The following is a 15,384-nucleotide window of genomic DNA, read 5'->3' on the forward strand; positions in this document are numbered from 1 at the left end:
ATATAATAAAATAATATAATAAAACACATGATATGAATTTACCAATAACAATATTTTATAATTTATAATTCACTTTTAAATTAATAAAACATATTTTGAATTTTTTACAATGCTTTATACGAATTTTATTATTTAATAAATTTAATTGTATTAATTATTTCAACAATTCCTATACATAATATTAACATTTTTATCAAAATAATGACAATTTATTTTGTATATTTTAAAATCTTTAAATAAGTAAATTAATTTTTAATTTAAATTTATTTTAATAATTATTGCAAATAATATAATAGTATTTATTGAATGTAATATTTAATCATTAGTCAAATTTTTTAATAATAATTTAAAAAACTGATTATAAACTTTAAATTGTTTTTTTTTGCATCATTTAATCCTATTAAAAGTATGCAAAAAAGACACATGTCATTAATATGACATTAATATAGATAAATAGAATATATTATAAAAAATTATGATATATTAAATAATTACGTTTTGAAATAAAAAAATTGATATTATTTTTAACAGTTATTTAAATAGTTATCTAAATTTAAAATTTAAATTTAATTTTTATAATAAAATGTTATATTTTTTTTTATTACATTTATTACATTATTTATTATAAAGCAAATTTATTTACATATATCTATTTATATAATGTAAATTTTGTTCAAATAGTTTTTATAGAATTTTAAATTGATCAAATTAATTTATATATATAAATTCATTTATATCTAATATTTTTAAAATATGCAAAGTTTTTTATTTAAATTTATGAAATAAAAACTCAATAATAAAAAAAATTGAAAAAACTTATATACAAATAACAAATATTATAATATAATAAATTTTATTTATTATCATTTTATCTAAATAATTTATTAATAAATCGTTTAATATCTAAGTTTTTTTAGAATACCGGTTGAAATAAAATACAATCTATATTTTTTATTCGAAAAACATATAAAAGAACATTTTCATTGTAATTATTGTAAATGCATCGAAAGGTTCAACCAAATTTCAATTGGTTTATGAACGCGAACATGTTAAGTATGTGCGTTAGGTAGAATGTGAATGCGCCAATGCATAATATACCATCTCATTTATTCAGTATTTCATATATATCATTTGTTGATGCTATCACTTTTTGTGTATTTTTATGTGCTGTCGATTTTCGACCAAACGTAGCGCATATTCTACACTATCAAGATTAAAAGATTGACGGAAAAACGGAACTAGTATCAACGCACCTCATTCACGGACGGTCGGACGTTGTCATTTGAAAACGGAAGCCATCTTGTGGCCGAGCCTCACATATTATACAGGGAATAATAGTTCAACGACTATTTGTTCCGTAAAATTGTACCGTATTTTTTCCATTACGTCTAGACTATGCATGAATTATTGTATCACATGTTTACATAGCCATGGCTGCGACGAGAAAGTTGCAAGGTGAGGAGAAAATGTTTCCAGCATGTTTACATTTAGAAATTTTGTTATGGCCCACTACTACAACTTTGCTTTCGTTCTTCTTTCGCGTTCTGCAGCTCTCCGCAAGTTTAAACGTTTGTATTTGCGATCAGTAGTAGCCTATTTTTAACTCGCGTTATCTATTCGCATGCTGGCTTCTATGCCTGACAGTTGGTACAGGTTGCCAGAGTATAATGAACTAGTGTGTTCAGCTCAACTTTTCATATGTTTCTTTAGTATAAGTTATTTTTTCTTGCGTGTACTGTATTTATAAGAGTTTAATACCGCTTCCTTATGTCAGCATAACCTTTAAAATAGTTATACATTTTATTTGCACAATACATATACAACAATTCAAAATATAACATATGTAAAGTTTTCATCGATATAAGCTTTTTAGCATAAATTGCTTAATAAGCTGTTTTTGTAAATCACTACTCTTGTATTCTTTTAGAGATAATTTAAAAAATTTTTTAATCAAAAATAAATTGTTTTCATTATTGAATTATGTTTTATTGAACCCATTATTATTATAAGTTGATAAATCATAATATTTAAATATTATGTATGAATAACTCATTGAAATAATTATTATGTGATGTATTTTATTATATTTAATACATTAAATACGATTAATGATCTGTATGAAGTATATTATAACCAATTATTAATGTTATTTGAAGTATAAACAATTTTATAATAATAATAATAATAATAATTTTCAGTGAAATGATTTGTTTTCGCATTTAATTTAAAAATTTCAATTTGCTATTGAATAGTAATTTTATTATGTTAATTAATATATTTTTTTAATTCTAGGTGAAATAGATCGGTGCCTTAAAAAAGTAACAGAAGGTGTAGAAACATTTGAAGATATTTGGCAAAAAGTTCATAATGCTACAAACAGCAATCAGAAGGAGAAATATGAAGCAGATCTCAAGAAGGAAATCAAAAAACTCCAGAGGTTACGTGATCAAATTAAAACCTGGCTTGCATCAGGTGAAATTAAGGATAAAAGCACACTTCTCGAATATAGGAAGTTAATTGAAACTGTAAGTGCTAGTATTATATTAATAAGAAATTAATATTATCAAAATTATTATAAATCATTTGTTATATATAATATATTTTTTTTTTTAGCAAATGGAAAGGTTTAAGGTTGTGGAAAGAGAAACAAAAACAAAAGCTTATTCAAAAGAAGGTTTAGGAGCAGCTCAAAAACTTGATCCAGCTCAAAAAGAACGGGAAGAAGTTAGTAATTGGCTTGCAAATTCTATAGATGCTTTGAATCTTCAGGTATAAAATATGGTAATTCTTAAATAAACAAGGAAGTATTATTTTAAAAAACTATAAAATATTGATGATTTTAATGTAGCTGGATACATTTGAATCCGAGATTGAATCATTACTCGCAGGAAAGAAAAAAAGGTTAGATAAAGATAAACAAGATAGGATGGATGAATTAAAAGCAAAACTCGATAAACATCGTTATCATATCCGTAAATTGGAAACATTGTTACGTATGTTGGATAATATGTCTGTTGAAGTTAACACTGTAAGTTATGTACTATAATATTTGATTGCTTTTTTTTAAAAATTTTTTGAAAATTATTTAATTTTTATTTTTGTTTATCTAATTTGTTTCACAGATTAAGAGGATAAAAGATGATGTAGAGTATTATATCGAATCCTCACAGGAACCTGACTTTGAAGAAAATGAATATATTTATGATGATATTATTGGTCTCGATGAAGTTGAACTGTCTGGAGTTGGTATTCCCTCGTCAGCAACTACAGATAGTAATAATAGCAATGAGACTGGAGGTACACCAACCTCAACTAATTCTGGTACTTCACCTATACCATCACCTCCATTAAGTTCTACCATGCACAATCATTCAAGTGATAGTTCTACAGATAATGATAAAAAAACAAAGGTATGTAATTTTATATAAAATCATAATACTGATATTTTATTATATATTATATTGATTATTTGATAACTACAATAATAATACATGATGAATAAATTTTTATTGCATTTTTTAATTTGCGAATTTTAATTTCAGCCTGTGAAACCAACAGCAGTCAGGCCATTATTAAATTCACAGGCGAGCATTCCAACCACGGGAAGCACTGCCACCATAAAATCGAATTTATTATCAAGCAGCACTCCAAGCAAAACCATTCCCATGACACCTAGCCATAGCTCGCCTAGTTCTACAAGTAATCACATTGCTACAACTAATGCCGGCAATTTTGCTACAGTAGCTGCTTCACATACTAATTCTCAAGCCATCCATTCTACCTCTAGTAAAACATCTTGTAAGTATTTATAAGTTATATTTAATTTACATTTTTTTAATAAATTAATTATCAAACAAGTTTAATCATCAACAGTAAGATACTTTCTAAAATTTACAGCTCATAGTAGTGAAAATGGTTTATTGTCATCATCGTCCACGTCTAGCGTTACCTCGAATGTGCCACAAACGATCTCGCAGCAGCACAATAATCCAGCGCCTATACAGACGACACATGTGTTGCATAATCAACAAAATCAGAATCACAGTAGTGAAACGGAAATGACAACGCCGATTCCACCATCTTCTTCGCCTCAGTCATCAGTTAGCAGTAGATCTTCACCTTTGCCCGCAAATTCCTGCTCGCCAGCGCCATCCACTGCCAATGGTCTCATCCCTAAGCTTCCTGATGGCATGTCCTCTTTGAAATCTATAGCCCAACAAGTAATTGTCCGAGCAGGTCTGGAAATACCGCCGTCCGAGTCGAACAGAAACATCTTTGACAGTGCTAAGGCGAACAATAATAACAACAATGCTACTTCGGAAGCACACATTCCTCCTCTACTCGGTGTTGCGCCACTCGGACCAGTACCTCTACAGAAAGAACATCAGTTGCAGTTCCAGATGATGGAGGCTGCTTACTACCATATGCCTCACCCATCTGATTCTGAACGTTTAAGATCATATTTACCAAGAAATTTATGTCCTACACCTCCTTATTATCAACAGGTATCATATTTATTCTTTGAAAATATAATGATATAATTTTTAGTTCTTTTTTCTATTTTTTTTAATTTATATTTTATATAATAGGTCCAACTTCCTCATTCTGATACTGTGGAATTCTTTCAACGTCTTTCTACTGAAACATTATTCTTCATATTTTATTATATGGAAGGTTCTAAAGGCCAATACCTGGCTGCAAAAGCTCTAAAGAAACAAAGTTGGAGGTTTCATACAAAATATATGATGTGGTTTCAAAGGCATGAAGAACCAAAAGTGATTAACGAGGAATATGAACAGGTTAATAACAAAAGATACTGATTTAACTGAAATTGATTTTAATTACTTTATAAGTGAAATACATTATTTAATATGTAACAATATACTATGTGAACTTATTATGTACATATAATTGTTATAGGGAACCTACATTTATTTTGATTATGAAAAGTGGGGACAAAGGAAAAAGGAAGGTTTTACATTTGAGTACAAGTACTTAGAGGACAGAGATCTGAATTAACAGTTTTGTTGTTTGTGGAGTCTCCGAATGCACTATTTCTGTACCGGTATTATCAAAAATCGAAAAGACAGATTTTATTTTTTACAATTCTATATTTTCACAAAATATAATTTTATTTATTGGTAAAGAGTATCTCAGAAAAAAGTATATGAAACAAAAATGAAAGAAAAGCTCGTGCATAGCAAGCAATGAAGATACTTCATTATATTTTGACATTGCGATATTCCTTTTCGAGAAATAGAAAAGCAAAACACGAATCACGCAATTGAAAGAAACAAAAATGCAACTAATGGAGTAAGTTAATCGGGGACAGTAAATTGTAACCATAAAAAATAATGAATGAAAAGCACCAGAGACACACTTTTAATATTTTAGTGTGTGGTGTGTGATACAAGAGGAAGAAGTTATACTCGCTGGCGACTGACTCTGTAATACCAGTACAAACATGCGTGCGGCCCATCTGCCGTTTAGCGGTAAGGTGGAGGGCGCTCATGCTATGGTATGTCTTAATGTTAGATTATAAGTAGCCTTTTTGTATAAAGTATATTGAGGTATAAAACCCTTAAATTGAATTACTGTACAGAATGTGTAGAAATAGTGAATAATAATATTATGGAATATATTTTATTTCTCATTTAAATGAAACTTAAGTTGTTTCAGTTTTTGGCATCTGACACATCTCTGACACCTTGCATTCAGAACATTCCATCCATTAGATTTCTGCCCTCGACCAGGTTACTTATAGATACGTTCTAACAGTTTAAACACGAATCTTGAACTCGTCGTCGAAGTCAAAATAGCTATTTGATGATTGATTTAGCTATTTCTTTAATGAATATCCTGCTAATTCAGGAAATTTTGATTTAATTCTTTTTTAGCAATTTTTACGTGCAACGTATGTTTATCGAATGATGATTCGTGATAATTATTGTGCATATGTATTTATAAAATAATAAAATAGAGAGAGAGAACGAGAGCGAATGAGAAATAAAGCCATATTGTACGAATTTATTTATTATAAATTGTCGATACTATGTCATGTGCGATAAAGCATCTGTGATTTAAAAAAAAAAAAAAATAAAAAAATAAAGGAGAGGAACCTCTCGGTAGTTTGATATGTATATATATATGTATATGTATATATATTGTATATGTATATATATATGTGTGTGTATATTTCCTTATCTTTTTAATCTTTCTTGTTAAATGATGCAAATAGTATCGATATTTAAAATAAATAAATTCAGACAAAAAGCTTTTACTTCAAAAATTGAAGTGATCGCCTGCACACGTGTTATTTATCACTAAAAAAGCCTTCGACAACGAGATTAGGCATATTGCATTCGTTAGTAATAAAAAAAAGTTGAGATTTCTCACCTGATCGATTTAGCTTTATGATGATGATTAAACTTATTGAACAAAGAATAGATATATTCTAAGCAAATACTCTTGTTATAAATGAAATTGCGACGACCACTATATTTGCATGATAGTATCTACCCATGATTTTTTTCAATTTATTTCAAAGATAATATTCGATGATTACATCGAATAATCATATTTCTTGAGAATACAAAAAATATTATAGCAAATGTTGATTTATAAGTTGTAACGTGTTTCAGATTTATTCTTAACATATTTTGCAAACATTTTGCAATATGATTATATCAACAATATCAATGACCCTTCAATGGTGTTCATTATTTTAACGTATATCGAAGGTGTCATGTTTGTTACATTAATGAAAGTTAGATGGATAAGAATTGCAATTTATATTACAGCATTTTAGCATATTTTAAAGTAAATACCACATACAAATTGAATCAAACATTTTTCATTTTATGCAGTATTACATTATTTTTCAATGCACCTTTGATGAAAATCGTTTTACAGTCTGATGTATAGAAAAAAATATAATGTTATATGCGAAAGATAAAAAATAAGAATTTGTTGCTACTTTATACAGTTGAATACTGTCGCTTTTATATATATAAATGTTGCATTTTAATTATAAAAGTAAAATGGAACATTATTGTTCCTGGGTATTTTATATTATGAAACCATGTAGAATATTTTATTTTCTATAGAAATTTGAGAAAAAAAAAATTAACGAATTATATATTTAAGTATTTCCTAACATTTCTGCATTTATTACAAATTTATTATTTTTTTCAAAATATTAAATACTTTTAATCTTTGTCTTATAGTCTTCAAAAAATAAAATTCTGCTTTAAATTATTTTATAATTTGATAAATTGTAAAATCATTGGTTTCTTATTATGTTATTAACAAATAATGCAGTAAATTTTAAATGACAATGATTAAAAGATTCTGATTTTGAATGATTTAAAATTTACACTATTTTTATTTGGACAAAGATATTTATTCATTGCAAATTATTACATAGAGTAATGATACTTTAAATATTAAAGAATTTTTTTATTTTACTATTTCTGAATAGTTTTCATTTGTAATTTTTATTGAGAATTATTTAATCAAGTTTATTACATAATAATAAATTCATACAGCGATAATCATCAAAGGAAATCATTTTCAATATTTTACTGAAGATAAATATTTGAATGTTGCAGAAGGGAATAAAATGTGGTTTTGTAAATTAATAATTAATTAAGGATCTTAATACAAATTGAGTTTGGAATAGATACATGAGATATACATATGAGGGAAATGGTGGTTTGATTTATAAAAACAAACAAATAACAATGCCAATAAAAACAAATACTATCTTGCATTTCTATTATTTATTAAGAAAAAGTAAATATACTTATGTGTGATAAAACAGTTAAACTGTTTAAAACCTTTTCCCTTGTTTTTTATTTTTTCCTTTTATTCTTTTTCTAACTCCTAAAGATTGTTCTGTATCATCTTCATCGTCATCTTGTCGCTTCTTTCGTTTACCTACTTTTTTACTGTCCTCGATGTCTTTCATTTCCTTAATAATACGATAGCGTTTGTAATTATTATTATTATAATTATCAATAATATAATTATCACAATAATCAAATAGAAATAATTAATCTTACCATTTTCACAATACGTCGTGCTTCGGCAACTCTTTCTTCAAGTACCATTACTTCTTCTTCTTGAGTTGCATATAATGGTAATTGTTTTGATATTAATTGTTCTATTCTTTGATATAATTCTACATCGTATTGCGTTACGAATGTTATGGAACGACCAGAACGACCAGCACGTGCAGTACGTCCAACTCTATGTATATAGTCTTTACTATGTGTAGGTATATCAAAATTTATTACAATATCCACATGCGGAATATCAAGACCTCTATAAAAAAAAATATTATAAATTAAAGATAATATTTTTATAACTAAGTATAAATATATTTATTAAATAATTTTACCTGCTGGCAACATCTGTGGAAATAAGTATAGATCGATTTTTGGCTTTAAATTTAGTAAGTGCAGCTATTCTTTTATTTTGCGACATTTGACCATGTAAAGGGACAGCAGTGAAACCCAAATTTCGTAAAAGAAGGGCAGTTCTAACTGTATTATTGCAAGTTGCACAAAATATCATAAAACTATTACCAGCTAATTCATTTAAGATATGTACAAGATATACATCCTATAACAAAATTTTATTATGAAGAGAGAAATTTTAAATATTAAAAAATATTAAAATTAATAAATTATTTTGCACCTTGAATTTGACAGGAATAAAAATGTAATATTGTTGTAACTTTTCAACAGTTTGATATTTTGTTGAAACTTCTACTTTAACAGGATTTCGTAAAGATGCACGTTGTAATTTTTGCACTTTTTTGGTCATTGTAGCAGAAAATAATAATGTTTTTCTTTCTCGAGGAATTACTCTTAAAATTTTATCTACTTCAACTTCAAAATCCATATTCAAAATTCGATCTGCTTCATCCATGACCTTTTAATATTGAAATAATAAATATATTGAATTTTTTAACATATAAAATGAAAATATTATGCTTACTAAGAATTTTAAAGAACGTAGACTAAAACCTTTGGTGTTTTCCAAATGATCAACTAATCTTCCTGGAGTAGCAATTAAAATATGTGGTTTTTTTGCTAATATTAATGCTTGGGACATCATATCCATTCCACCTACTATTACTGCACATTTTACTCCAATACTTGATCCTATAATACAATAATTATATTATATTATTATATTATATTATTTTATTTTATTATAAAATATATATTTTATTTTTTACCTAAAGCTTCAAATTGTTCTGATATTTGAAAAGCTAATTCTCTAGTGGGTGTCAAAATTAAAGCAAAATATCTTTGAGGATTTTCTAAAAGTGCTTGTAAAATAGGAAGAGCAAAAGCAGCAGTTTTACCAGAACCAGTTTCTGCTAATCCTATTATATCTTTACCTGAAATTATTTATAATTTCATTTTATTTAATCATTTAATATTTTTTAATCATTATAATATTTTATTTTAATAAATATATATAATTTTCTCAATTTACCCTCAAGTGCTAAAGGAATGGCTTCATATTGAATTTTTGTAGGTGATTTCCATTTCAGATCTTCACATGCTTTACATAATACATCTACAATACCCTGCAATAAATAATATTATATTTCATCCATATTATATTTTCAAAAAAATTTTTTAAAAATAAATTTTTAAATAATATTTATTCATAAATAATATATGTAAATAAAAAATATATAATATATATATATATATCAAGTAAATACATATATATTTAAAGAAAAGATAGAATATTTCTTATTAGGTTAAGTATATTTTAAACTTACCAAATCTTTCCACGTTATTTCTTTCAAATTTTCTTGATCTTGTTGTTCTATTAAATCATTTTCTTCCATTTTTTAATTATCAATATATAAAATTAGTGTATTTATATTTATAATTTCACATAAATTCATAGCATTAATAACAACAGTTATTTTTTATCTTAATGAAAACATAACCTAGTTAATATAACCTCGTGTATCTGAAATTTTTTTTCCATTATATTTAATGAAACTTTATGTCACAAACAAAACAATCATAAACCATATACAGAATAGATATAATATTCAATGTTTTTTTTCATGTCTCAAAGCATTAAGAGCAACTATACAGATTAAGTATCTTTATCTAGTGACAAATATAAATAAGAAATGCAAATAGTAACAAAAAGACATAGATAGATTAAAAATTATGAAATTAACGCCATTTCTAGAGAAATAAAACACAGATAATAGATAATAAATAAAGAAAAAATAATAATAATAGTTAATAAATAAAGAGAACAAATTATAAAAGGAAAATAAAATAGAAATAGGATAAAAATTGATTGTCAACGATATTTCTTGAAAAATATTCGAAAATAGGATAAGTTAGAGTTAAAAACTAGCGCCATCTCTTCAATAGTTTTTGAAATAAGTTTTCAACATTTGAAATGATATTGATGATCATTCTTATTCTATCTCTATTTTTTTTCTATTTTTTACTCTTCTTGTGTATTATTATTCTCTTTGTTTCATTTATGGTATTCTGTGTATATAGTGCTGTTTTTCGAATTTTTATCTTATCTGTATTTTTCTTATTTGCTTTTATTGCCTATATTTATTCTCTATTCACTCAAGAATCTATTCTATTTATTTTAATTTGTCACATCTATTTTGTATTTTGTCTATGGTATCATAGAAATGTAACGAATAATAAATTTACTGTGTATTTAATCTGTATTTCTATCTTAAATGTAAGTGCAAAATTTTTTGAAAAAAATTTCATTAATTTTTCTAATGGCAAATGTAAGGACCTCATTTTTTTTATTGACTTATTATTTTTTTAATTAGAATGCAATAGAAATTTTTCTATTTTCATTGTTCAGTAAATAATTATATTTTAAGTTTTCTTTAATTCTATTAAGAATAAAATAAATTCCTGTAAAACTAAAATAAATTATCGAAATTATAATTATTATTTATTTTATATTTAATTTAAATTGGATATCTTTTTTATATTATATAACACGGAGCGTGCGTAAAATGAAGTTAGAAATATCATCGTAAGTGGCGCTAGTATATTTATTATCCCGTAATGGCGGTTATGATTTATCGTGTATTTTGTAATAAGTTTACTTAAAAGAAGTTTATTGAAAATTTTGACTTTTACTTTTCATCGAGTTTTCTGTATGAACGTAATCAGCGGTAGTGATGTCATCGTATACATTTTCGCAAAAAGTGTCTACACCTATACCTCCAGAAAAGGGTAGTTTTCCACTCGACCATGAGGGTATTTGCAAAAGACTTATGATTAAGTATATGCGCTGTTTAATTGAGAATAATAACGAAAACACGATGTGTCGTGATATTATAAAAGAATACCTTTCTTGTCGAATGGATAATGAGCTTATGGCACGAGAAGAATGGTCTAATCTTGGTTTTTCTGACGAGGTCAAGGAGACATAACAGCAGGGATTTATTACTAATCGATTGTCGCAAAGTTGTAGATCACTGTTTTTATCACTTGAATGGTATTTACAAACTTTTTCGCTGGTGATTCTTATTTTATCTTAGATAAGACTTATATGGATTTTAAAGTGAATTTGTAAATTTGTAGCGACATATAACTTATGTACGTATTTTATGAATTATAAATAATCATGCATTTATTCGATATGATTTTTGAATAATGATACAATATAAGTAGAAAATTCTTTTTAACATTCAATCCAATTAAAGTGATCTCAGTGCAGAAAAAGCTTCACAGCAAATATTAAATATTTAAAATAAATTAATAATATAAATATATTCAGTATAGAGATCTAAGGAGAAAAGAAATCATTAATAAAAATACTTTTATTAAATGTAGTTTATTGTTAATTGATGTGATTTAGGTATCTTATATCAGATGGCCTAAAATATTTAATATAGCTATAACTGTAAAAGTTAAAATCATTTCATCTTGATATCATTCATAGAAGAAAAATAAATTTTATAAATAAAAAATAGTGAATAACAAATTATTAGGAAGAAAAACAAATATAAATTTGTGAAAATGGCATGCACCTTTAAAAAGAAGATTTTGATTGGTTGTACTGGTAGTGTTGCAACAATTAAATTACCACAATTAGTAGATAAATTATGGCGTAATAATTTTGAAGTGAGAATAGTAGTTACTGAAAAAGCTAAGCATTTCTTGAAAGAGGCAGAACTGCCTCCAGGAATTCAAGTTTTATCTGATACAGTGGAATGGGCTGCTTGGCAAGACAGGGGTGATCCTGTATTGCATATTGATTTAGTGAAATGGGCCGATTTATTTTTAATTGCTCCATTAGATGCTAATACTCTTGGCAAAATAGCTAGTGGTATATGTGATAATATATTAACTTGTGTTGCACGTGCCTGGGATCCATTAAAGCCTTTGGTCTTTTGTCCTGCCATGAATACAAAAATGTGGGAACATCCTGTTACTGCAACACAGGTATATGTTATATCATTTTTATTATATTTTCTTTGCAGTAATCGATATGAATCAATATAGTTTTAATAAAAATTATTGTATATTGTAATTAAATTTGATTATCAATTGTTTGTTTTAGATAGCTCTATTGAAGTCTTGGGGATACAAAGAAGTTGCATGCATTTCTAAAACTCTTATGTGTGGTGATGTAGGAATAGGTGGAATGGCAGAAGTAGATACCATTGTTCAAACTACATTAAGGTTGCTTAATCCTTGGGACCCATATTCTCCACCGGATATGCGCCTTTAATATCAAGAATAAAAATAAAATATTCAACGAAGCTTTGTTGTCATACAAATAAAATGGAAATATCTTACAGAAAATGAAAATTAAAAATAAAAAAACAATCGCGTACTATGGTGGAATTCAAATAATTTATGCTCATAGTAAAATTCGAGTTCAACAAGTTTTAACTTGTAAGATTACGCTTTCCCGAATACACTGTAGTCGCGATATTTTGTTGCTCAAATGAAATGTCTAAAACAGTTGTGTTAAGGAAAGTGAGCAAAACAGCCGTTTGTCCACTCGCCAAAATAAAATATAAAAACTGTAAAGATATTCTGTTAACATATCGTTTAAAGTTGACCCAGTAAATAAACATGTATATGTTTTTGTTAAATACATGAGTTAAATGATAATATATTTAAAAATTCCCTTGATTTTTTTTATTTAATATATTAAATTACAACTTGATTATAATTGTAATATAATTTTTTATATAACAAAAAGAAGAGTGTTTTAAATATAAAAAAATTGAATAAGTCGGGATAAATCATTTATTTTTAAAATTTTTCGTCAAAATTATTTAAAAATTACTTTATTAAAATTATTATATATATAATCAGTATAAGAGAAGTGTGTGTTAAAATTTAGTCATGTGTAAATTGGAGCACATATACGTATACACGCTCGCATTTATACGCGACTTTACATAAATATCACAGTTTACAAATGTTTATTAAAATATGCTATAAAAAATATTCCGACAAAAAGAGTTGATCGTGTCGATGCGTTGTTCGAAGCCATGATTTTTGATTTTCTTGGATAATTTTCGACATCATTGGTTTCCAATTCTCGTGGACAACCCATCCAAACTGGTGCTGACAATTTTTGTCTTTCGTGTGCAACTTTCATTCTTTGATCATCAAATTCCCAGAATCCTTTACCTTTAAAAAAGTATGTTTTACCTAAAAAAATATGTTAAAATACAATAAGTAATATTTTATCATCTTTACAATTAGATTATATACTTTGAAAATGATAATATATATATAAACACTCACCATTTTTCCATTGAAAAACAGCGTCGATATCTGTACCGATACCAGCAAACATACTTATATTTCTTGGATAATCAAGTTCTACGTGATTTACAGATTCATCAAACCTATGTTAAAAATATTTATATATATCTTTTTATATTATAATCTTAATTTAAATTATAACATTATTACAATTTTTATAATATTTAATAATTATATTTTTTAATACCTCCAGTACATAGATCCACTAAAGAAATATGTCTTTCCATTGTGTCCCCAAATCATTGCTCCATCAATCTTTTCTAATGATTCTGGTAATCCCAATCTAGTCAATGGTTTTGGATAACCTGGTTCGAGATTGTTAGCATTGAAAACGTAATATCTTTTGCCGATAAAAAATACTATTTTCTTGTCTGGCCTCTCATAAACTGCATCTACATGATCAATTTCTTCAGGTAGATTAAACAAGCGTGTGATTTCCGCTGGATATCCTTCATACAATCCTTGGTCACCAATTCTCCATAAATACTGAAATAAATATTATTTAATTAATCAAAAGAACAATATAATATAAATAAATATTATATGTAGCTGAATTTGTATAAATGTTTCTTCATTTTGTTTACTATTATTTATTTCTTTCATGGATGACTATATCTTATTATTTTGTATATCGTTCAAATGATGTAAAATTGTGATAAAATACACATAATTGAAAAAAGATTCTTTTAAGAATAGCTATGTATTTATTATCAAGGAAGATAATTTTAGAAATTATCAATTGGAATTATTTCTAAGAATACAAAACAATGATAAATATGAATGAAATAAAGAAGAAAACACTCTTTTTTATATTATTTTTTATATTTTGTTGATTTATCAGTAATGTTCAATCCATGAAAGCATTAAAAAATGATAATGATAAATTTTTTGTCTAACTAAATAGAATAAGAATATGTTTAAATATTCATACCAATTTACTTAATACTTACTCGTCCTTTGAAGACAAAAATTTCTCTACGAATAATGCTGATGGCATCATAACTCGTATCACATTTATCCGGTTTGTCGTTCCTTGGTGCAGGTGGTGTGTAACGATGCCTTGGCCTCTGTGTGTACGGCGTTCTCATAGTTGTGGTGGTAGTGGTGGTAGTAGTAGTTGTAGTAGTAGTAGTAGTAGTAGTTGTAGTGGAAGTCGTGTGATGTTTGTGAGGTTTGTGAGGCCTCTGAGGTCGATTCTCCGGCCTCTCTGGACTCTCTGTTCTATAATCCGGCTTTTGAGGGTAGTGATCAGGGCGTCGAGGCCGATCGTCGTTTGGATAGTGATTCGGCCTGGTTGGTCTTGTTCTCCATGGTCTGTAGGTCGTCCCAACGCTTGTCGTAGTTGTTCGAGGTGTTGTAGGTCGTTCCGGAGGTGGCGGCCCACCTGGTAGATTGGCCCAGAGCCTCTCTTCCGGTGCACCTGTAACATGATTCTCATCTTAACGTAATCCTCGCCAAATAAATATATATGGATTTGATTATATAGAGATCATTAGAATAAATAATTACATAATTACAATTGAAAATTTAGTTAATAGTTAGTTAATAATATGAAAAA

General features: G+C 26.8%; 5 protein-coding genes across 11 annotated transcripts in view; 3 read left to right on the forward strand and 2 right to left on the reverse strand.

Annotated features, from left to right (window-relative positions):
* The first annotated feature begins 1,016 nt into the window (after positions 1-1,016).
* LOC411794 (CCR4-NOT transcription complex subunit 3) lies at positions 1,017-6,097 on the forward strand. Its single transcript, XM_006563283.2, has 9 exons — positions 1,017-1,455; positions 2,293-2,525; positions 2,614-2,769; positions 2,849-3,028; positions 3,123-3,410; positions 3,543-3,798; positions 3,898-4,505; positions 4,590-4,799; positions 4,921-6,097. The coding sequence occupies exons 1-9, from the start codon at positions 1,431-1,433 to the stop codon at positions 5,017-5,019; spliced, it is 2,055 nt and encodes a 684-aa protein (XP_006563346.1). The 5' UTR covers positions 1,017-1,430; the 3' UTR covers positions 5,020-6,097.
* A 1,662-nt stretch (positions 6,098-7,759) lies between these two features.
* On the reverse strand, positions 7,760-10,188 carry LOC412190 (probable ATP-dependent RNA helicase DDX47). Its single transcript, XM_395653.6, has 8 exons — positions 9,806-10,188; positions 9,511-9,604; positions 9,248-9,412; positions 9,004-9,170; positions 8,701-8,937; positions 8,402-8,625; positions 8,064-8,325; positions 7,760-7,972 (listed from the first exon to the last, which is right to left on the reverse strand). Exons 1-8 carry the CDS (start codon positions 9,872-9,874, stop codon positions 7,832-7,834), a joined length of 1,359 nt encoding a protein of 452 aa, XP_395653.2. The 5' UTR covers positions 9,875-10,188; the 3' UTR covers positions 7,760-7,831.
* An 822-nt stretch (positions 10,189-11,010) lies between these two features.
* LOC102655540 (cytochrome c oxidase assembly protein COX19) lies at positions 11,011-11,634 on the forward strand. Its single transcript, XM_006563281.3, has one exon. It carries the CDS (start codon positions 11,213-11,215, stop codon positions 11,465-11,467), a length of 255 nt encoding a protein of 84 aa, XP_006563344.1. The 5' UTR covers positions 11,011-11,212; the 3' UTR covers positions 11,468-11,634.
* Positions 11,635-12,027: 393 nt separating this feature from the next.
* LOC412189 (phosphopantothenoylcysteine decarboxylase) lies at positions 12,028-13,160 on the forward strand. The gene is made up of 2 exons (XM_395652.7): positions 12,028-12,482; positions 12,601-13,160. The coding sequence occupies exons 1-2, from the start codon at positions 12,057-12,059 to the stop codon at positions 12,769-12,771; spliced, it is 597 nt and encodes a 198-aa protein (XP_395652.1). The 5' UTR covers positions 12,028-12,056; the 3' UTR covers positions 12,772-13,160.
* Positions 13,161-13,322: 162 nt separating this feature from the next.
* Positions 13,323-15,384, reverse strand: part of LOC409383 (matrix metalloproteinase-2) — a 130,607-nt gene continuing 128,545 nt past the window's right edge. For all 7 annotated transcript variants that reach the window (XM_026444867.1, XM_026444811.1, XM_026444850.1 and 4 more), the window contains 4 exons: positions 14,777-15,246; positions 14,014-14,312; positions 13,806-13,909; positions 13,323-13,709 (listed from right to left, as the gene is read on the reverse strand). In XM_026444867.1, coding sequence (XP_026300652.1) covers positions 13,468-13,709; positions 13,806-13,909; positions 14,014-14,312; positions 14,777-15,246 — 1,115 coding nt within the window. In that variant the 3' untranslated portion in view covers positions 13,323-13,467. The remainder of the gene's footprint in view (positions 13,710-13,805; positions 13,910-14,013; positions 14,313-14,776; positions 15,247-15,384) is intronic.

This window comes from Apis mellifera, linkage group LG1 (assembly GCF_003254395.2).
Source record: "Apis mellifera strain DH4 linkage group LG1, Amel_HAv3.1, whole genome shotgun sequence".
NCBI lineage: Eukaryota > Metazoa > Arthropoda > Insecta > Hymenoptera > Apidae > Apis > Apis mellifera.